This window comes from Sebastes umbrosus, chromosome 10, assembly GCF_015220745.1.
Source record: "Sebastes umbrosus isolate fSebUmb1 chromosome 10, fSebUmb1.pri, whole genome shotgun sequence".
NCBI classification, from domain to species: domain Eukaryota; kingdom Metazoa; phylum Chordata; class Actinopteri; order Perciformes; family Sebastidae; genus Sebastes; species Sebastes umbrosus.
Genome location: NC_051278.1, coordinates 33,127,136 through 33,150,648, shown reverse-complemented (window position 1 = coordinate 33,150,648; position 23,513 = coordinate 33,127,136). Strand labels below are relative to the sequence as shown.

The 23,513-nt window shown below is 39.1% G+C and overlaps 1 protein-coding gene across 1 annotated transcript in view; it reads right to left on the bottom strand.

Annotated features, from left to right (window-relative positions):
* Positions 1-12,807: 12,807 nt before the first annotated feature.
* kcnh1a (potassium voltage-gated channel, subfamily H (eag-related), member 1a) overlaps positions 12,808-23,513 on the bottom strand; it is a 77,584-nt gene continuing 66,878 nt past the window's right edge. The window contains 10 exon segments of the mRNA XM_037782521.1: positions 12,808-12,989; positions 12,992-13,037; positions 13,039-13,212; positions 13,214-13,282; positions 13,284-13,403; positions 13,405-13,539; positions 13,541-13,714; positions 13,716-13,772; positions 19,387-19,560; positions 19,562-19,584. Coding sequence (XP_037638449.1) covers positions 12,808-12,989; positions 12,992-13,037; positions 13,039-13,212; positions 13,214-13,282; positions 13,284-13,403; positions 13,405-13,539; positions 13,541-13,714; positions 13,716-13,772; positions 19,387-19,560; positions 19,562-19,584 — 1,154 coding nt within the window.

Sequence of the window (23,513 nt, the reverse complement as noted above, 5' to 3'; positions counted from 1 at the left end):
TAACAAAGAGTTCCCATTGTGCTTAAAATAGTTACATTTCTCATCACTTGACGTGTGTGAACATAGAGGCATGTGCATATTACATAAACCAAACACCAAACTGTCCTCTTTCTTAAGAATCTAAACATTGCAATATAATTTGTGCATATATATATATATATATATATATATTGTAAGGATTTACAACTAGGCAGCTTTCTAGAGCTGACCACAAAAATAGTTCTGCGTTCAAATTGTTTCAAAGTAGTAATTTTCTCACTGCAGGCCTGTAAAAAGAGTAATGGGCAACATTCTGAAGGCACAGTGCTGCATGCTTCTCAGTAGCAATCAAAGGTAATGACTTTAATAATATTAGGGTATATGTAATGAAGTGGTAGTGCAGTACTGTAAAAGGTTTCTTGTGTTTCTATCACTGTTTGGACCTTTGCTTATAAATGTTACAGAACAGAACTTCATATTGCTTTCAAGGATCTTGTCTCTGAGTTTTAGAGTGCACCTACATCCCATTTTAGTAACCATTAATGGTGGTGGTAAAAAAAAAAAAAACGTAGGTGGAAATACCCTCCACATTCCATACTGTATTTTTGTTGTTGGGCCGCATTCAAATAGTGGCACAAAATGAGATCTTTAGCTGAAACCGATTTCATTTTTGACTGATGTAATAATAAAGATCTGGCTCTGTTCTTGTTAGATACTGTCAAATGCAAAGAAACTAAATAGCGGGGCAGTTAAGCGTAACAATTGTGCATTTTGCAATAAAAGCAACCCATTTGGCACAGTTGTAGGTTTATATGGTAAGATATAAAAGATATAGATATCGGGGCGTGGCAGCCATTTTTCAAAATGGCCACTAAATGGTGCTAAATACTCCTAAATATTGCAGAAACTGATTTTATGACTCTTGGTGATTTCCAAGGTTTGTTCAAGCTGATTCGATCAGATGTTTTCAGAAGATCACAGACATGTTTTTTTCATCTCTTTATTTTTTAAGGATGCTTTTTAAAAGCTTTAACCTGTGAAATACATGAAAACCAAATAAAAGGAGCATGGTCACTTCAGGGTCAAACCTCCCCCCCCCCCCTCCCTCTCCTCGACCCCTTTGCCTTCATGATAGAATGACAACCAATGCACCTTTACGGCAAGATCTTCAGCTTTCCATTGGTGCATTTATCTTTTCATTAGCAGTAAAATTGACGAGAGATATCGCTGGACAAAGTTCTGGGTCTCCAGTAACCTCTAATCACAGTTAAAGTGATACTGAACTTGGTAGAACTTTGGGTTGTATTGCTAACTAGCCGCGATATAAACCTACATCTGTACCAAATGTATCGCAAAAATTCACAATTGTTCTGAATATTTCAGCTTCGCTGCCCCACTACAAAGAGGATTGTACATTTACAGTGTAACAGAATGAGAGATTACAGTACCTCCAACGAAAAAACTAAACAAATTTAAGCTTCAGATTTATAATTTGTGTCATTAAAAATCAAAGTTTAAAATATACTTTACAAATATTACCAATTCTGTCATTCCTCTATTGTTGGTGAAGCGAAACAGCAGTTTATTTTGGCTAACATGAAAATATTTCACCATAAGTAACCTCAAAGAAAACAATTCAACTATCATCTGTTGAAGAAAATCAATATTTGACATGCGAGTTTAGTTTGGTTGAATCACATAAATAATAGCCTGTTAACATGACAAACAGCACCTCATTGTTGTTAGCATTATTAAAAGTCAGAGCAGGCTAACAACGTTTTCAATTGTATGAATTTATTGTAAACAGTTGTGGTTAAAACTGTTGTGTAACATTCAAAGATTCAAACCTTTAACTCCACATAACGGGACTCAAAGTGTAATCTGGAGCTGTCATGCATATTATTCCAGACTACAGCTCATAATCCACCAGTTTGTGTTCAGAAAAAGACAAAAGCATCAACTCACTTTCAACACTTTCTTCTCTCTTTAAAACAAACCTACTGTTTACCTACAAACTCACAACATATGATTTCAGTGGAATAGTTTGACGTCTGTTCACTTTCTTTCAGGGTTGGATGAGGAGATCAATGCCACTCTCCGTGTCTGCATCATATGGTGCTAGAGCTGGAAGTCAATTAGCTTAGCTTAGCATAAAGACTGGAAGAAGCCATAACTTGTCATTTTTTACATTTTGGGATTAAACAAATGTGATAAAGTGTGTTAATGGATAAGCTGATGTGCTGGTAGGTGCTTTTGACCTTTGAAAAGAGCCAAGCTAGCTGTTTCCCTCTGCTTCCAGTTTTTATGCTAAACTAAGCTAAGCTAGTCAACTCCAGATTCCACAGTTAAGGTTACTGTGAGGAACTTTAACTGATTATGAAACCGTTTTCAATTTAATACTGATGCCTCTATGTGACCTACTTCAATAAACGAGACCATCAGCGAAAAGATGTCTATATGTTATTTTGAATGCTTTCATCAGTGCCATCATGTCCAATTCAGTGCAAAATCAGAGGAAATCATCCTGGTTCACCAGAAACTCCTTTAGCTCAGACTCCTTCAGCTCAGACTCCAGCGGGGCCTCTGGCAGCGACAAGCTGCCTTCAGTCGGAGCTCCGGCAGGAGATGGAGAGCTCTGAACTCCGGAGCAGGCGCTCCTTCTTCGAGGTTCAGGCTGTATTGCTGGGCCCGCTGGAGGGAAGGGAGGCACGGGAGGACCAGAACCAGGACTGAGCGGGGAAGATCGTCAGACCCTGCTGCAGAAAAATTAGGTTTCTGAAGGAGTCTGGTGCTCGGAAACACTGACGCTTTTGTCCACAAGGGCTGCCAAAATCAACACAAAATGAAAGTTCCTTGTAGTAGCTCTATAGTAAGAACATGAGTGTGGGTATCAATCTTCTCATCTCGCCCTCGGCAAAAAAGCAAATAAGTGGATTTCCCAAAATGTCAAACTTACGTTAAATTCTTCTAAAAACTTTCACCCTAACTTTGCACACTATTGATGCGCTGCACAACCCTAAGTTGTACTTATGAGCATGTATGTATGTAATGTATGTTAGTGTTGCAGATTTAACTGATGCCAAGTAGCAAAATCAGAGCTTCAAACCCACCCGACTGTCATAAGAGTATAGCCCAGTTTTTAAAGAGTCCATCCACTATTATATACTGCAATACTATGATACTTGTTTTTGTAAGTCTGTAGCGGGGTGTGTGTGAGGATTTTCTTCAAATGATTTTACCTCAATAACAGTATTGGATTTGTCCTGTGGTAATCTCCACCAAGTCTTTTTGATAACATTATGTTAAATGTAAAAAGTCATCAACAGAGTATTACAAGGCTTTTATCACAGAGCTATGACGATGTAATCATGGATGTATTAAAAAGAACTGGATACAGCGTTGGAGGCGGGGCCCCGGTCATTCCTATGAGAGTTGCTCAGTGGCGCATGAAGCCTAACTGGCTCGACTTCTGTCTGGAAAAGTACCCGGATCTTGGCGGAGTAATAATAATAATAATAGATTAAACTTATATAGAGCTTTTAAAGATCTCAAAGACGCTTAGTAGCGTCCGCTCGGTCACATGACTCGGTCACGGGGTTCCGACGTCACGCCGTCGTCACAGCTTGCGCTCCAGCCTCAGTCTGGGTCTCACTCACATGAATGGAGGAAGGGAAATAACTCTGGATTCAGCTATTAGTGCATTTTACAACTTAACATTTTTTTTTTTTTTTTAAATAAGGACTATTAGAGTGTTCGTACTGGGAGGTTGATTCACATAAAAAAAAAAGTATCCGCTGAGTTACAGACGTCTCTTTCCCAATGGAAGTCTATGGGAAAAAGTCATTTTGGGCCCAATGGCATCACGTGACGGACACGGAAGTTGCAGTACCGCCGTACACCGTTTGACCACTACGAAAGTCGGGATCAACAACCGGCGCACTTCCTGGGGGCTTGGTTGTAATGGATTAATGCTTTGAATAGGAAAGTTTCAGTGTAGTTGTAGGCTAATGAATTGAAATGTGTCAGTTATAAGTCACTGTGTGTCTGAACTCAGTGCCCGGTCAGTCTTAATCATAATAAGTGAAGTGATTGTGTAGATTAATATAATCTCTTTTACCAAATTGTTTTGTAGACCTGCCATTAGTTTTAGATCGTTTTAGATAGTCGGCCCTCTTTTAGCCTCCTTCTGATTTCCGTAGTCCTTGCTGTGAACAGCGGCTTTATGAAATTCTCTGTTATAGAGAGGTCATAGCAAGATGATGTTAGTGCTTTTCCCTCTCTAAGATCAAAATTCTTTTTGAAATTGGACATATAAAGACCCACAAACACTGGCTCTAACCAAATGAGTTCTCACTCCTGTGATGACATGCCCATTTATTTTAAGTAAGCTGAATTTTTGATGGGAATGCAGCCACAGAATGTGTCGGAGGAAACCCCCAGCGTCTTCTTCCTCTCGGCCGTGTCCGTCTCAGCTCGTCTTTTGTCTCGATAAGAGAAAAGGCATGCAGGGAACATAAATTATCTATATGAATAATAAATAATATAGAATGATGGTTATTTTTTGCCACGTGAAAGACTGTAAAATAAGACAGATTCAGGCAGACCAGTTAAGAACCTGACTATGACTTGCATTTATTCTAGATGTCATAAAACTGCAAAAAAAAAAACAGTTTGATGGTTTCAACAATGAGTCATATTTACTGAATATTATTAGATTTTCTTCTATTATTCATAGTTTTTAAAGTGCCTCAACTGATATTTTGGCACACAATTCTAATGGAATAGCTAAATATGCATAATTATTGCTTGATATCAGAACTCATGGCTCTGCTTCACTTGATGTTTGATGCATCTTCTTTGCTGTGGACTCAGTAGGGTTCTGGAATGAATGAATGAATGAATTCAGTTACCATAAAAGTGCTCTAAAGCACATTTCATTCCTGTTTTCTCACTCTATCCCCCATGCTGGTGTCTATTCTCTATTGTGTTTCCAAGATAGTAAACTGATTAACTTACACAGGTTTCATTTTGATTAACAATATAATTTAGGATGAATCCTTCCATCAGTCTAACAATGAAGTCATACGGTATAGGCAAGAAGGATTGTGGTATTTGTACAATCTTTATCTAGACACATTTTAAACATCTATTTTGTTATTGCGGAAGTTTGTTGCTCTGTAAATGAAGTTTTCCTTAATGGTGATATTGAAATAGTGTTCAAATGTAAAGCAAAACAATGGAAAGAGATATTCATGACATTTACCACACGTACTATCTACTTTTGTGAACTTTACTTCCTTTATTTTAACTGGATTATTCTGCCTGGGTCTGGTGTATTTCACTTCCTTAGAAGGCAGTTTTTGTATATAAGAAAAAATGAAGGATACATTATAACATTTGTGTAATTAATATTACCCAATTACACTAAATTGTCAGGTGTTGATGGTCATCTCCCAGTTTGTCGCATTTAAGGCCCTGACACAACAAGCCAACGGTCGGTTGATGGTGAGCGTCTGTTGGCTTTGTGTTTTCCGGTGTGTCCCGCACCGTCGGCTCTAATCTGCCCGTGTCGGAGTTTTTTTAGCCGATTCAGCACGTTGAATCGGCGGGGGAGCCCGTCGTTGGGAGAAATCGCTCTGATTGGCTCTTCAGCTTAAGTAAATCAGTCCACGAGAAGAGAAGTGAGGAAAGCCACACTGTAAAAACTCTAACTCGTATTTGTTGGCATGACAAAGCATTTCAAGTTGTTAAGACTTTGAAATATACGTTATTAACATTTGAGTCAAAAATATAAGTCAGTCCAGCAAATCAGACATTAAGTTGGCGTCAAAACCATTAAGTGAGTTCATAATACTTATATCTCTCAGTTGTGAACACAAACTGTCGGTTGTGAGTCAACACAAGGGGCGAAAGTTCAGATAACTCTCGTGTCTTTGTTGTGAATGGAGGGAAAGACAACTTTCAGAGTTGAAGTTTGAAGTACTCCGCCCCCCAGTCAGTCTGTCTGCACCGGAGCTGCAGTCTGACTCATGGAGCTCCAGTCTGACTCCACACAGGTAAGTTTAACTTATTTTTCGTTTGATATAGTTTGAATTGTGTCATATTTTTATTCAGAGTTATATGGTGTGATACATTAACAGATACTGTAGACATTACCATGACAACAGTTAACGTAAACACTAGTAACGTTAGCTTCATTAGCTAAAGCTAAAGCTAGCGACTAGCTAATGCTAGCGAGGCTTGTATGGACAAGAAGCTTTCAAACAGGGAGGACGTTGTTTCTGACTGGTTAGTCTGAATGGTATTAATATCTTGTAACGTTACGGTAACATGTCGGTACAGTATTACAGCTAGAGGGGTAGTTAGCTGCGTCCACATGTCAACGGCTAAACTGCGCTAACCGTTAAGCTGTTAATGCTAACGGGACATTGTGGTGACTTCTAGACGGTGTTGGTGAGTAACGGTAGTGTTGGTGAGTAACGGTAGTGTTGGTGAGTAACGGGTAGCGTTGCTGTTTGAACTAAAGTATACGTTAGTTAACTGAATGCTTCGTGTCTTAACTAGAAAGCCACTTGTCGAGTTTAGACCTCCGTCAAGGCCAAATGCCCATCACCCGTAGCGGCCACAGTCAAGTCCGTCCGTCTTCCGTCCCTCTCCGGTTAACACTATTAGCTCTGTCAGCACTGTTAGCTCTATTAGCTCTGTTAGCACCGATAGCGCCGCCATTTCGGCTCTGCACCTCCATGTTTGCTTGTGAGGTCGGAGTGGAGGAGTGGAGAGCCCTGTGCAGACTCTTTGCATAAGCTATTCTAAAAATTGTAACTTTCGAAATGAATGGGACAGAATATTGTATTAAATTTGTCAAAATACTGTCAATTCCAGAGAGCAGTCTACTGTTTACAATTACATTAAATTGATATGTTATATATGCCAGAACCTGTTTGAGCGAAATTAACCACATCATTAATTATTCTACCACTGCCTGCTTTGCTGATTTCCAGCAAATTGTCACCTTTGTCTTTCAGATTGAAATGAATGCAGTACAAGAACTATCTGTGAAGTATATCAGAGCGGCCTTCACCTTTTCCCATTCCAGCCTTTCCTATGATGTGGAATTGAAGTTACGCAAAGGCAATGAGGCATATGAAAAGACCAAGAAAGGTATCAGCATAACCAGAGACATGAAGATGGACATTTTGGATAAGATTGCTCAAGCAGTTTTTGAAGTGAAAGCCTATCCTGATCAAGAACAGATTTACTTATGTTCTCTGTTTTGGCACAGACTACATTATTAGTGTAATTAATGTCTCCTGAAGGATGACATTAATTACACTAATAATGTTTTGAGATGACATAGGTTAACATGGTGCTATGATGGTTGCTTCTTACAGTAGATTTTTCTTGGGGTCCCCAGGATGAGGGTTAATAAAATACGTATTTTAACATGAGGATGGTGTTGAAATTGTATTGACTTTGTATTGGCCATTTACGTTTGAGGTTCTGTTGTTGTTCAACAGATCAGGGAAGAGTTTCTTCGGATCACCAACAAGGACCTAATAAACAACTTCAGAGCAGCCATTAATCAGCACACTCCAAGGCTCCTTAAACTCTATCGAGCTAAGCGGACAGCTTTAACCGCCTGAGATGGATCAACTCTTTAACAGACTGGATAAAGAGGTGAATTTTTAGAATTAATAATTTCATCATTCTGGACATTATGGAAATAAATGTATAACAAGGAATTGTGTTTTTTTTCTTTTTATAAAGCTGCACTAATCAATATTTTTAAATAAACAATGGGTCAAATTTAAGGTGTTGCTCATAGTGACAAACCATCAGAATAAACCCACTGTACACTACCTAAGGGACAGACAAAGATAGCGACAAGGTGGTGAAGAAAGTGGAACATCTAACACCTAAAAAGCCAGCTATTTATATCAGAAGTTAAAAGGAGTAAATCTTAGACTTTCATTCAACAGGTATTTGCTGGATGTGGAAGAGGACAGCTGTTTGCCATATAATCAACCTTATAAGGCCATAATATATCAAGTGTGTGATTGTTTCAGTCTGTTGAGTCCTGCACCTAAGTGGGCAAAAAAATAAATAATAATAAATGCAGCTTTAACACAAACTGGGAAGCATGTTTCCATGTTTGTTCTCAGCTTTCTTCATGTTAGTTACATCTTGGTGTAATTTTTCTCCCAACCCTTTGTGTTTCAGATATCTCACATCATAGCACATCGACAGACTGCAGCCTTGAAGGGCCTCCCCTTGTGTCTCTGTGACAGTCATGAGAAGCTGTTCAGGAACTGTCTGGTGAGTGGTTATTAGTAGAAAATGTATATATTTATTATTATTCTGTTATTAAAAATAGACTCTCTTTGACTTCAACCTTTGCCTCTGCCATTTTGTCCCATTCTAGTCTATCCATCCCACTGTCCTCCTTGTTCTCTTTATCTGTCCCAATGCCCACAGTGTCTTCAAGAGTTGTACTTTGCTGGCTATTACTTGATGTAAATGGTTTCATGTATATGGGGGTTAAATCTTTGGTTGCGGGGTATGATATGGAAATGTTTAACCCTAAGAGATCCACATAGACCCGTTTTAGTTTTTTAATGCCAAATGTCTTTCAGTTTGATTTACTATTCATGCGTTGGTCATTTTCTGTTTGTCATCACAAGGCCACTGACCCAGAAGAGGAGCAGACGAAGGGCCTCATCGTGGGTATCCTCACTGTGTTGGAGGATGATGACAGTTCAGCTCCTGCAACAGTCATTAATGTTGCTGTTGTTGTAGAAGAAAACAACATCGTCCTCCAGGATCTCCCTGACCTGCCAGCGGCTTTTGCTTACCTCTTTGGGCTGATCTACGCTTTAAACCTCCAGTACCCAAAAGAACTGAGGTACACATTCGAAACCATTCAGAAAGTTTTCATGGAACTTGGAACTGATCTCTCTGCAAGGGTCCGATTCTTCAAAAACAAACTCCTTCAGTGAATCCACCGAGCTAGCTGATAATGTTGGGTCTGGGACAGTTTTGAATTGCAGAGGTTCCTGTTGCCCCTTGTAGAATGACTTAAATCTCAGTTGCCTGAGATGGATCCTCCTCTACCTCCTCTGATTTTAAGTTCAATCTCCCCACCTCTCCTCTCCCTTTTCCCGTTTCTCCATTTCTCTCGCCATCTTCTTTCCTCTCTCAATCGGTCACCTTAACTTGTCTAACTTTCTTACTTAATTTGCATATTCTCCCAATCTCACTCAAATTCTGACCTCTAAAACTCTCCCCTTCTGTCCAGCCAACACGATAACTGTCTCTCTGCAACTCACAAACTCTTATCTACCTCTAACTCCTCTTCTATGTCTCCCTACCTGCCCATCTCTTGCGCTCCGACGTGCCTGAATGCTCTCTTACATTTATCCTGCACCTTATTGGATATTGTTAACCACGTGGCTTATGTTAAGATTGAATAGTGTGTAAATTGATGACACACACCATTGGGCTGCCTTGTTATTTTATTGTTAAAGTTTTATTAGATTGACAGTTCTGGATCACAATTGTTCTGTTTGGAGTTCCATTTCAACCCATGAGCTACTTCTTGTGGTAACTGAATCTTCTTGTTTTGTATTTTATCATGGTTTATTACACGGTGTTGTTGAATACTCGATTCTGATTGGTTAATTACGGCATTCTGCGGTCTGTTATTTCTTTATAGCAGACCGTTGCTATGGGCGCAGCTCTGATGTCAGACTCTGACAGACCGTTTTGTGTCAAATTATTGATTTCTTAAGTAAGTAGCCGTGTAATAAGCGGGATAATGTACAGCTAGCAGGTCATTGTTGTGAAAGAATCCCCTTCAGGGCGATGCCGCTCAACGTTCCTTTTACAACAATGACCGGCTCGCTGTACATTATCCCTTACGTAGATGAGTGTACTCTTTTTAGTAGTCTCACTGTCGAAGTGCTGACTTTTCCCTTTAACTTTATCTTACTAAGGTCACAACTGCTACCTCATTGTATTATGGTGTTCAAGATGTGATTCATACTAGTATACAATGTTAAGTGCTTCATGTTAGTTAAGTGCTAAGACTGGGACAGTTATGGGTCCTCAGCAGTTACTTGGCCTTGTTCCAAAGGTTTGGATAGGCTGTGTTTTAATTAATTAAAAAAAGAAGTTTTGAAGGTAGATGTTGCATCTGTAATTATTTATAATTTGATGGGTAGTTATTGGTCCTAATTTATATATTTGACTTACCTTAACTGTTGCAGTGCACAATTTGAAGTTACTCTAACCTATTCCACTAAATGAACTCAACTGAAATTAAGTGGGTACTATGTACAGGTTTAAGTTACTGCAACTAGAGTTAAGTTAACAGAAGTAAGGATTCAAAGTTGTTACAATATGAAATTATAAATTACTGCAACTTGAGTTGAGTTGACGGAAATAAGGATTCAAAGTTGTTACAATATGAAATTATAAGTTACTGCAACTTGAGTTGAGTTGACGGAAGTAAGGATTCAAAGTTGTTACAATATGAAATTATAAATTACTGCAACTTGAGTTGAGTTGACGGAAATAAGGATTCAAAGTTGTTACAATATGAAATTATAAGTTACTGCAACTTGAGTTGAGTTAACAGAAATGAGAATTGAAAGTTGAGCAAACTCAAAAGCAAAACTTAAAATGTTATGTTTAATTGCCCAACTTAAAACTCTGCTGAAGTTTGTTACCTTACAATTTTGAGTTCTGCTAGCTTTTTTTTTTTTTACAGTGCAGCGAGTCAAAAAGTCACATTTTCATCTTCATCTTATCTGATCGTTCCAACACATGGATATTTTCACTACGACATGAACATCTGGAATGAAGCTAAGTGGTGAGTGAGAGTGATGTGAAAATGGTCGGCAGACACCGCTTTGTGTCATGTACGTATCATAACAACGGCTTGTATATCCGACGTCCTCGGTCTCCTGGTTTCCCATTTTGAATGACAGATACAGACTTCAGTCGTCTGCTGGTGTGGAGAGTTATTTCCTCTCACGCAGGCGCAGAATGTACGTGCTAACTGGCCGTCGGCTGTAGTTTTTGCTGTGTGTTCAAATGCAACTTGTCGGGCCAAGACGAAGGCGGCGTGTCAGCCTTGATCGTCGCTAGCTCTTTGATGTCGGATTGGTGTGTCTGGGCTGTTGGGGAACGTTAAGTTAGTGGAAACTGTAAGCAAGTAGATATTGCCTCCAAATATTGGCCTTAAAGCAATATTTCACCCCCAAAAGGACCCTTTTATATCAATTACTCACCCTGTGGCGTGCTACATTAAAATTGTGAAGAAACTCTGTTTTTCTCGCATGCCTTTACGCTGAATGAAGAATCCATCAAAATATCCGTTTACAAACTCTCACACAACTCAAGCAGTGTAATCCAAGTGTCATTTATCCATTCGGATGCTCACTACTTCCCAAACACATGCCTTTTTGCTAAAACCTGACTATCTAAAACACTTCTGCTTACATGTTTAATGTTTTAAATAGCAAGGTTTTACATAGCAAAGAATTTTCTCTGTTTTTGGATTCTTCATTCACCATTCAGGCATGCGAGAATAACAATGTTTTCTCAAAGAATTCAAGGTAACAGGCGGCAAGTAATTCTAAGTCTTCCTTTAAATAAAGCAAAGCGAGTCCTGAAAGAGATCGCCCGCACTGCAAACACTTAGCTTGACCATTTATGATCTTTGTCCCTTATTAATAGTCAACATATATCTTGTATTGTCATGGGATGATGCTTTTTTTTTTCTCCAGTGAATGTAATTACAGACACACACATTCAATTATGCATGCAAAGCTGTACCTCAGTGGCCATTAAAGGCAAAACATCACCACTAAAAACAGGTTCAAGTGACTCTCTAGGTCTGTGTACAGGAACAAACCTGCACTTTGAAGATTTAGTTTAATTATAAATACATTTCATCTTAGAAATATTGTGCAAAATGGCATTCATCATTATGTTCTTGACAGTTTTTAAATAAGGTACGGGGCACAGCCATTATCAGTACCATCTGCATCACCTAATTATGCATCACCGAAGCTAAAAATGCACGGCTCTAATACAATATATATGTATTGTGTGTGGTTTATATATGAGAATAACAAATACTAGATATCCGGAGAGATGGATGACTTACTCACTGCTGCCCTTTCATCACGCCCATCTATGGTTTATGGGAGTTATAAGCTCTGCTGAAAGATGTCTTTGAAAATGTGATTGCTTGGCCGGAGTTCTCTGTTGTATAATTCATAATGATCCTGGCAGTTGGTATAATAAGAAGAGTTCATCAATTGCTTGAGGAAATTACTCTGAGACTGTTTCAACATCTGGAACGACTGTCCTTTGCCGCTGTCATGGTGAAATAATGCAAATGACTTGCTGTGCGGCCTCGATGAATCAAATATGCACCATCTGCAATTTGAGGCGCACGTCTATTTCATGTGACATGCAAAGAATCTCATACAAATGATTCAGTAACAAACCAGTGGGTCATGCTGTTTCTATTCTCCTCCCAACAGAGATACAACTACTTCTGTTGACGCTCTCAAAATCGAGATAAAATCTAACCATTTGAGCTATTTTTCCATTAAAGTGAGATGGAAAAATAAATCAAACTTATGTACAAACATAGAGCTGTCAGTGTTCAGTGGCAACAAATCTGTGCTACGACCTCGACTTCTCGACACAGTGTTCCCTTGTTTACCGACAGGTAGAACCCCCATGTTAAGGGCTGGTGCATCTTAAAGACCACACTGTTGCCTAATCTAAATGATGTACCCAGTGCAGCCTCAGCTATCCAAGTAATCTGGATATTACTGGATTCCAGCTGAGTTCACAGTTAACCTGATGAACTAACCTTCTACCCTTCAGGAGAAGATGTCCCTCTTTGTCCAGTTCTGGTGAAGCAGGTCTAGAAATGTCAAAAAGAGCCTGCTGAGAGTCGGCACTCGACCTCCTCGCTTTGAGGAGTTGAGTGCTTCTGTGAGTTGCGCCTCCAGGCCGGACATTCGAACGTTCAGGTTTCTTGAGATCGTCCTTCAGCTCGAGCTTGAGCTCCTGGAGCGAGGCCTGAAGCGTTTGCTCTGGGATGGGGTAGAAGGCATGCCTGGTCTCCGGAGGCTGGACGGGACTACGGTCCTGGGGCGTCAGGCGGAATTCACCCACGTTGTCCAGGCGCAAGTCACTTTTGGTGATACCAGCTGTCACATGAGTCTGTCTTCTTTAGAGACATCTGTGAGTCATGCGCCTTGGTCCGTTCAGGTAAAGTCCTCCATGGATTCGGCTTTAGACACTTTGTTCCAGTTGTCGGGTTTGGCCATGGACTCCTTGAAGCGACCCCAGCCTTTGACTTTGACTGGTTCTGCAGCCCGGCCTCCTACCAGAGAAACGGGAAGCCGGCACCTGCAGCTTCGCCTTGTCTGAGGGAGTACAGTTGGGGGTTGCTGAAGATGAAGGTGTTGAAGATGAGGGTGTTGAAGATGAGGGTGTTGCTGGGCTTTCTGTCACCGTGACGATGCTGGTAGTTTAAGATGGCTGTTTTGGCTATCGGGATGTCTACGTACACAGGGCCCTTCTCGATATCATGATCATCTAGTTCTGGTTTCACGGGCACCAGGCGGGCTTCCTTCTGCTGACGAAAGCGCTGGAAGAGTTTTCGTACCGGGTGGTCCGGTGGTAAGTTCAGAGGGGCTTCATTTTTTCCGTCTCTGTCGCTCCTCTTCCTCTCGTTTCACATCACTGATCTTTCGGAAGACGATCTACAAGAGAATTTAAAATGTTTATGACTGAAACACCATCACAATTACCATCAGGTTTGTTTTGAATGATAGATGGTCTCTTGAAGTTAAGAAATAATAGTATAAAACCTGATCAAAATCAATGAAATGAACAGGTGTTATCCATCTTACTGATTGTACAGTTTGTGTGAGGAAGATTGTCAATGCTTCAAAATGTGTGAACTTTGAAAATGTCACCTTTAAAGAGGCTATTCCCACGACACAGAGGGAAAGTTCATATCCTGCCTCAGGCTTCAGTGGGTGAAGACTCACTGTTAGACTGTTAGCTTACCGCACAGCTGCTAATGGACAACAGTGCTTTAAGCATGTGTATTACTAGTTTTAGCTTTGCAGGTTTCCCTTCTGTACATTGGACTAATGTTTGCTCTGTAACGTACCTCTTAAAAACCTAATTACATACATTTATAAAACAAAATGAATGTTCTATATTTTTATGTTCTTGCCTGGGGTTTTTTTTGGCATTTAACTACATCTCCAATGAGTCTTTAAAAAATGAAAGTTGTAGTTGTTGAATGCCGAAGAATAATTGTTAAGCATTATATTTCATTCTTTATCTTGGAAATAGTAGTTTGACAAAACAATCCTAACTTAAGGTCCACATACTGGATTTTTCTGGAGCTTTCACAGTATCACATGGTTTTCAAAACTGTGGGATACTTCATTTTAAGCCAAACTGAGAAGTCCTGAATATGCTACGGATGAAATAAAAAGTGCTACTACAGCATGTCAACAGATGCATCTCAATGAGAAGACTCCCTTCACAGATGAAGACTTAGTGATACAGTTGAAGGCTCTGGAAAAAAGATGGACCTAGAGTTGGGATTGTTCTGTCAAAAATAATTGACCCTTCCAAAGTCCCGCCATCTTTCGCTCTGTGCTCCAATCACAGTTGAGGCGAGCTTGGAACCCGGCAGAACCTCGGTCAACTTTACCCTTTCCTGTTACACTTAGATATTTTCATATATATGCTGTGAAAAAAATAATAAATAAACTTAGATATGCTGTGCTATGTGCTAGGCTTGTGTATGTTGAAAAGAAAACCACATTTTCACATGTCGGTTCAAAGCTAACACTACTATGTCTCTAAGTCACATTACATTGGTGTCACAATCTTCAGGGACACATTACATTGTATATAGACATCTTTAGTTAGCTAATATTAGCAAAACACTACCTAACTAAAGTATAGCTAATGCTAACGTTAAATAGTTTGGTTGCTGACTTTTTAAGATAGCATGAATTATCGTTAGCCACAAAAGATCAAGGCTAACGTTCCTTCGTTTATATATTACCTAAGGCTACATGGCGCTCAGCAAAGCGTTTTCCCCGTAGTAACTTTTGGCGTCATTTATTTGGATGTACACGACGTCTTACATCCCAACGGGAAAAGTCTGAGTTGCTGTCAGCTTCTTGAAGCTATATTGCCTGATGCCAAACAACTATGTCATACACACTGTGGCGCCCGGCTACATAGAACATTCATGAACCGCACAGCGGGCGTTGCCATGTTTCAAGATTGTGGCGACCTAGAAACAGTACCTAAGGGGGGTGGGATGTAGAATTGGTGTATTGTTGCTTCCTGGTTTTAGCCAGAAGCTTACTGACGTTTACTTGTCAGTAATATTTTTTGATGCCCTTTTAAAGGAATAGTTTGACATTTGGGTAATACATTTATTCCCTTTCTTGAAGAGAGATTGGTACCACTCTCATGTATGTACAGAAAATATGAAGATTAGCTTAGTTTAGGGGAACAAAGCTAACCTGGCTCTTTCTGAAGCTACAAAATGGCTACCAGCACCTCTAAAGATCACTAATTAGCCTAACACATTACCATATATCTTGTAATCCATACAAACCAAAGAACCACGACCACAAATTAGAGGAATTGACTGCATAGCTGCTTCCCCCTGTTTCCTGTCAAAGATGCTAAGCTAATCTAAGCGATTGACATTGCAGCATCATATTTAGTGGACAAACCATTAAACAGTTTTTTTAGCCGATACTGATATTAATATTTGAGGATTTAAAATATCTGTAACGTCATATCAGCCGATTATCATTTTACATAAATACATAACATAAACAATCTTCATAGAGATTGTTTAGATTATTATTTTTTTAATAATCAAGATACATACTGAGCTAGACTTTTTATAGTTGAAAAATACACTTGAGCTCTTTGGTTGACATATTATGTAATAAGGACACTGTCTCTACATTAGCTCAAAACCTATAGTTTGACCTTTATGTACCACAATTTCTTGTTAACTATACCAGGCTATGTATCGGCCTGGCGGATTTACAAGCTCTACTAATCATCAAACTGTTGGCAAGAAAGCGAATTAGCGCATTTCCCAAAATGTCAAACTCATTTTTTAACCAAAAGAGTACGGACAGAAAAACTGTATTATGTCTCAGCTTTTCAGAAAAGCCGATTAAAGAATCTCTCTGTAAGTAAACACATTGTCTGGCTAGAGGAACATAGGCTATCTACTGTGGTTCATGAGAGTCTAGTAGCCTTGAACAACCAACTGATGTGTTCACCACTTAGAAAGTGGGAGATTTTTTGATAGCTCCGAGTAAATAGACAAACTATTTGTATCACTGTCGTCTCTTCATATTCCTGGGCATGATGCTGAAAGTCAATAAAGCCAAAAGCAGTCATCTGTTTGAAAAGGTAAGGCAACATCCATTTTTCTTCTCAGTCTCGTAGCAACACAACTTGAACTACTCGAATGTTGGACACACGATACGTGTGTCGGATTTCCAAGTCGAAAACAAAACCTCACATGCTCCATTTGAAGGCAGCATTTTGCTCCTTATTCAATTCATCTCTGAATTTCCCTGATGTATACATCCAGAACGTATTGGACCCTGGTGAATAGTGAGTTATAATGCAGCAGATGAGATTGCCTCTTCATATGCAGGCAATTCAATCTTACATGCACTCTCTTGGGCAGGCTAACCTTATTCTGAATGAGGTGATGATTGGTAGCCACACTTGAGTTTGTGATCACAGCTGCTCATTTCTGAATGAAGGATTCGACTGAGTGTATTTCCTAAAATCTCAAATTATTCCTTTAACATGAGCAGCCACAGCCACTGTGGCTAAACAGAGAGAGAGAGAGAGAGAGAGATAGAGAGAGAGAGAGAGTGTGAGAGAGAGAGAGAGAGAGAGAGAGAGAGAGAGAGAGAGAGAGAAGCTGTACCTGTAGAAACTGTAGAAAGAAAAGCAGTCATTGTATTCGCCCACACATATTAGCTTACTATGTGGCCTATGGGAAGCACAGTGCAAAAAACATCACAGCAATTATGGCTCGTCACCAAAATAAAAACAGGATGCAGGACATCCACCTAAAGATCTGTCATGATTTCACCTTGGCAGTCTAGTTTTCCTTGTGTTTCCTCTGTTTCCCTGCCCTTTTGTCTCCTGTGTGTTTTCCCCTGTTTCACTGTACCTTTAATATTTGTGTAATAAATTATCTTTGTTACACCTTTAAAAGACTAAGTGTTTGTGTCTGCATCTGAGTCCACGCTATTGTTGAACCAGAACATAACAAGATCAAGCTCTTATTAAAAATAATGGTTTGATCAGAGGAAGAGTAACAGGTCAGAAACGAGTTGACAAGAAGCAGCCAAACATATATATTTACTTCCTTTCTGTAGTGGCCTTTTGCTAAATGCTAATATAAAAGAAATAAAATGTCAGTGTTTTTTGTTCACAACACACACACACACACACACACACACACACACACACACACACACACACACACGCACACACACACGCACACACACACACACACACACACACACACGCACACACACACGCACACACACACACACACACACACACACACCGATCAGCCATAACATTAGGTCAGCACGGGCACCTTGACCGGAGTCCCCATACACAACACACTGCTCCTCACTGTGTGTTCTGACATCTTTCTATCAGAACCAGCATTAACTTTTTCATCAGTTTGAGCTCCAGTAGCTCTTCTATTGGATCAGACAACACGGGCCAGCCTTCACTCCCCACGTGCATCAATGAGCACGGGTCTGACCCTGTCACCAGTTCACCGGTTCTCCTTCCTTGGACCACTTTTGGTAGGTCCTGACCACTGCAGACCGGGAACATCCCACAAGAGCTGCAGTTCTGGAGATGCTCTGACCCAGTCGTCTAGCCAGCACTATCTGGCCCTCGTCAAAGTGGCTCACATCCTTACGCTGGCCATTTGTTCTGCTTCCAACACAAAGTTCAAAGTTCAAAATGTTCACTTGCTGTCTAATATATCCCCCCCACTGCCAGGTGCCATGGTAACCAGATAATCAATGTTATTCACTTCGCCTGTTCAGTGGTCTGAATGTTCTGGCTGATCAGTGTATATTAGGGCCTGTCAAAGTTAACACAATAATAACACGTTAACGCACTAATTAATTAACACCACTAATTTCTAGTTAACGCATTAATACAATTTTGCAATTTCAGAGGTTGCAGCGGGTCAGTTTTAAAGCTAGGATGAAGATACTGGCATCATATGAAACTAGAACCTAACCTAGAACCTAAGGAATCCATCGGTACCAACCATTTCATACTAGCTTGTCACAAAGGAGGCTAAATAACGCTCCAAACTAAAGTTTGGAGTGGAAAAAACTGGCATTGGACATTTTCAAAGGGGTTCCTTGACCTCTGACCTCAAGATATGTGAATGAAAATGGGTTCTATGGGTACCCACGAGTCTCCCCTTTACAGACATAATAAATATAATAAAATAAAACTCACCTAAACGTCGTCGTTACTCTTCCAACAATCACCAGGTGTGCTTTGGTCCATCTCAACTGGAATTTCACCGAGTTTAATGTGAAAAAAAAAAATCTACAATCCTCCCCCACCCCCCGCCTCTCTCTCTGTCTCTCTCTCTGAAGGAGAAGGCGTGGTCATGTGTCCATCAACGCGTCATCAGCTACACTGCCCACTATACCCTGTGGTCTTAATGCCCAAAATCTAATGGATTGTTCATTATGCCACACAACACCCGACTAAAAAATTTCATTCAAATCCATCTCGGACTTTTGGAAGTAATCCAGCTAACAGACAAACAAACCAACGCGGTGAAAAACATAACCTCCTTCCTAGGCCTTCGGCCTTGGTTATGGTACATTTTGAACAGATAATAAATGTGTGATTAATTTGCGATTAATCATGATTAACTATGGACAATCATGCATTAATCTTAATGAAATGTGTTAATGATTGACAGCCATTAGTCCTGGGAGATTTATTAAGTATTTGATACTCTTATCAACATGGGAGTGGGCAAATATGTATGCTAGCTTTAAAACTGAGCTCGCTAAAACCTCCGAAAGATCGATTATGTTAATGCATCAATGAAATTAGTGGCGCTAAAACGAACTTGCTGTTAACAACAATCTAACTAACAATTCTAACAATCTCTACGTATACAACAGCTGTTGTAAAAACAAGAGAGCTGCACTGTTAAACGTATTGTGTAAAGCCCAAATCTGAGTTGTAACTTGTTCTTTCTTGGTTTCTTTTTGAAGAGTCACTCACCCTCTTTCGCAGGTTGTAAGTGAGCAGCAGATTTCTTGAGAAGTGGTTGGAAAACGCTGTGTAGAACTCCAGCACCTTCTGTAGGGCGTCACGTTTAATGACGTGGAGGTCGCAGTAGGTGAGAGCTCGGACGTTGGCGCAGGCTTGAGCGAGAGTCACTTCTTTCCAGAAGACCATCCCCAAATACATCTCCCTTACCTGCAGAGAGAGGGCACTGATCAAACCTTCGATCACTTTACTTCAACCCCCTCCGACCCCCCTCTAAGTTTTCATACAATAATGCATATAACTACATCCCCAGGGATCAATTTTGGGGCCCCTATTAATCAATTTGTACATGCTGCCACTTGACAAATCATTAAAAACAACAAGATCTCATATCATAGCTATGTTGATGACACTCAGATTTACCTAGCACTTTCACCAGATGACTATGGTCCCCTTGAATCTCTTTGTCAATGCATTGATCAAATCAATAGCTGGATGTCTAAAAACTTCCTACAGCTGAATAAGGAAAACCCGAAATGATCTTATTTGGGAAGAAAGATGAGGGAATTAAGATTGCTAATCATCCTGAACACAAAGGGACTTAAAGCAAAGGATGCTGTTAAAAATCTTGGTGTTTTAATCGACAGTGATCTCAGCTTCATGAACCATGTGAAAGCGATAACCAAATCAGCTTTTTACCACCTTAAAAACATAGCGAAGCTTAGAGGTCTTATGTCAAAGCATGACCTGGAAAAACTTATACATGCCTTTATTTTGAGCAGGTCGATTACTGCAATGGTCTCTTCACGGGCTTTCCTAAAAAAGACCATTAAACAGCTTCAGTTGGTGAAAAATGCAGCTGCTAGAGTTCTTACAAAAACAAAAAGAAACTGATCACATCACTCCAGTATTGAAGTCCCTACACTGGCTCCAAGTAAGTCACAGAATTGACTTAAAACACTACTGCTGGTTTACACATCCCTAAAGGGGGTAGGTCCTAATTGACCTCTCAGATATGGTTCAGCAGTACACACCTACTAGACCTCTAAGGTCACTAGGGAAAAAATCTATTAGTAGTACCCACCGTCAGAAGGAAACATGGTGAGGCAGCTTTTAGCTGCTACGCTGCTAAACTGTGGAACAAACTTCCAGATGAGGTCAAAGATGCACCAACAGTAGCCACTTTCAAAACTAGACTCAAGACCAAACTGTTCTCAGACGCGTTTCTTAATTAATCAAATGCTGCACTTTCCTGTCTTTTGATTGTTTTTTATTATCTTAATTTTTTTTTTTCTCTTTTAACGTACACTTTTATATTCTTTTATCGTTTTTATCTATGCACTTTGTGCTCTTTCATCTTGCTTTTATATATGTAAAGCACTTTGAATTGCCTTTGTGTATGAATGTGCTATATAAAATAAACTTGCCTTGCCTTACATTGTATTATAAACAATTTATGAAATCTTATACTGTATAGTGTTATAAATGCTAAAAGGGAAGTTAAAATAAAGTGTCACCAGTAAAAGCAACCATAACATTGTCTTTCTATCTGGTTAATAATGCAGTTGGAATGTCATAAATATCGATCCATTTCTACCAACAGGTGTTGTCACCTTTTTATAAGCCATCATATCTGCAGTTATCAATCATGTTTGCTTTGTTTACATGTTGTCTGTTCTTTAATATTACCACTATGGAGGCAGCTATAGATGATTTGTCAAGTGTCAAGCATGTGTGCAGCATTTGAGTCCAAGATCATTTTCCCTAGGGGGGGCAATAAAGTATGTTGTATACGTATCGTATCGTATCGTATCGTATCGCTTCGTATCGTATCGTTTTGATTCATATCGTATCGTATCGTATCGTTTTGATACATATCGTATCGTATCGCTTCGTATCGTTTTGATTCATATTGTATCGTATCGCTTCGTATCGCATCGTTTTGATTCATATCGTATCGTATCGTTTTGATACATATCGTATCGTATCGCTTCGTATCGTATCGTTTTGATTCATATCGTATCGTATCGTATCGTATCGTATCGTATCGTACATTTTGGTCCCGATGGTCTGCAGTCTTTCTAAAAGTAAGTCAAATGGTCGAACCAGTCAAAGGGATTACTTTTTACATCCAGGCCACCCAAAAGTTGTTCTTATTAATGGCTTATGGCTGATCTATCCAAATAATTAGTAAATGATTTATTAACTATTTATTAAGCCTATAGCTACAACTTGTAAACCCTTTATAAGGCGTGCTTTAATATAACTTGATACAAATTTTTCATCACCCATTTTACACAGTTTGTAGTTTTACCTTATAAGAAAATTGCTTCCTATAAACAATTATACACTCTGAGGAGTCCTTTTTGTAATAAAGAACAGACTAGGACTAGACCGGAATCCTACATTTTATATATCACTTCACCTATTCAAGTTACCTGCAGATTTACAAAGCATTAGCATTATTTATTAACTATTGATAAAAACTATTAATTATAGAGAATAAACTTGAACAAAATCCCTATAGATAATTGTAAATCTCAAGTATTTATAAGTGCTCACATGATGTCATTTGTGCAGCACAGTCGTAGCTGACCGAACCTGTGAGTCATGTAGAGAGAGTAGTGATTGAAAGGCTCAACCGTGATCATAAACAATTAATATAACTATGAACTGTATGTACTTAACATCTAAATCAACAGCTTCTCACATGCTGTGACTGCAGAAAGGATCAGGAATTACATTTGACATCTGATTACTTCTTTGAACCACAGGATGAAAAGCTGTATACGGTGCAACCTATTACAAAAATCAAGTAGCAAAAGCAATAATCAAACTATCATTAATATCCAGATGGAGTATTTCAATAATTAATAACATTTAGAGCCTCCCGTTTGTAGAGCAAGTGTGATGGATGAGTAAGTCAAACAGCACCAGTCGGAGGTGAAATCAGCCATGGTCTGTATTGCTTGTGTACTTTACATGTTGTTTCAGTTCTACCGTGCCATTAGGCTAATGAGGAATGTGATTCATAGCAGTGACTTGTTTATCCCTTCAGGCTCCATTACAGTCTCCACCCGGGTCAATGGTATTAGCCTAACAGTATATTGATTGTTGCAAGGAGGAACCGCTAGCAGTTTATTGACAAAAAAGACCAAGATGGTGTCACTGGGCTGCCAGAGTATGGCCATCCATTATTCACTAAATCAATTATTGGCAAATTAAATGATGAAGTTGTAAATAAGGAAATACTCTGCTGGGATTTAACCTAGGCCAGCGTATATGGAGGACAGAACTGTCAAAATCTAAAAATAAATTTATAAATGTATAAATGACTCAATAAATAAATAAAACATGGGATTAAATGTAGCAAAACTTATATTACAAATAAATGTAGCCATTAATTAATTGATAAAATGTGACATAAATTGATATTTCTGTGATATTTATTGTTTTAATTTGCTTCTTTGTTTATTTATTTTTGTATTAATTCCCTTGTCTATTTAAACTTCTGTTTAATTTTCCCTTTTATTTATTTGTGTATTTATTTTTATTCATTTTTAAATGTATTTATTATATTTTTTATTTATTTATGCATTTATTTTTTATTTATTTATTTTTGCATTAAATTCATTCATTCAATGGAAAAAGATATCAGAAGATATCAGAAATGTCAATGCAGTTAGCAATTGGTCTGGATCTTTCCTTATGAATATGCATTAGGCGTGGGTTAAACTACAGTTTAGAATACTTCATAGAATCAAACAGATCATCGTCGAAAAAAACAGAAATATGTTGTTACTATGATGCAAATGCGTTTTGTTAGAACAGAGGCCCTCTGGACTGAAATGGTTTTCCACCGTCATCTTTGCCATATTTTTGGGTGTTGATATGTCTCTAAGATAACAAATTGAGACAGCAGCAAGATACTGTAGCAGCACATCTGTAGCAGCACATCTGCATCTTACATATTTGTTGTCACTTTTTTGTGAAAGCTTAAGGAAATCAGAAAATTCTGAAAACTTGAGCAGATCTCGGGAAGGTCCGTCGACAGTTGGTGGAATGGGATGCCTTGACCACTCCTCTTCATAAAATAAACATAAGTGGTGAACTGCATTATTAATTATGCCATAAATGCT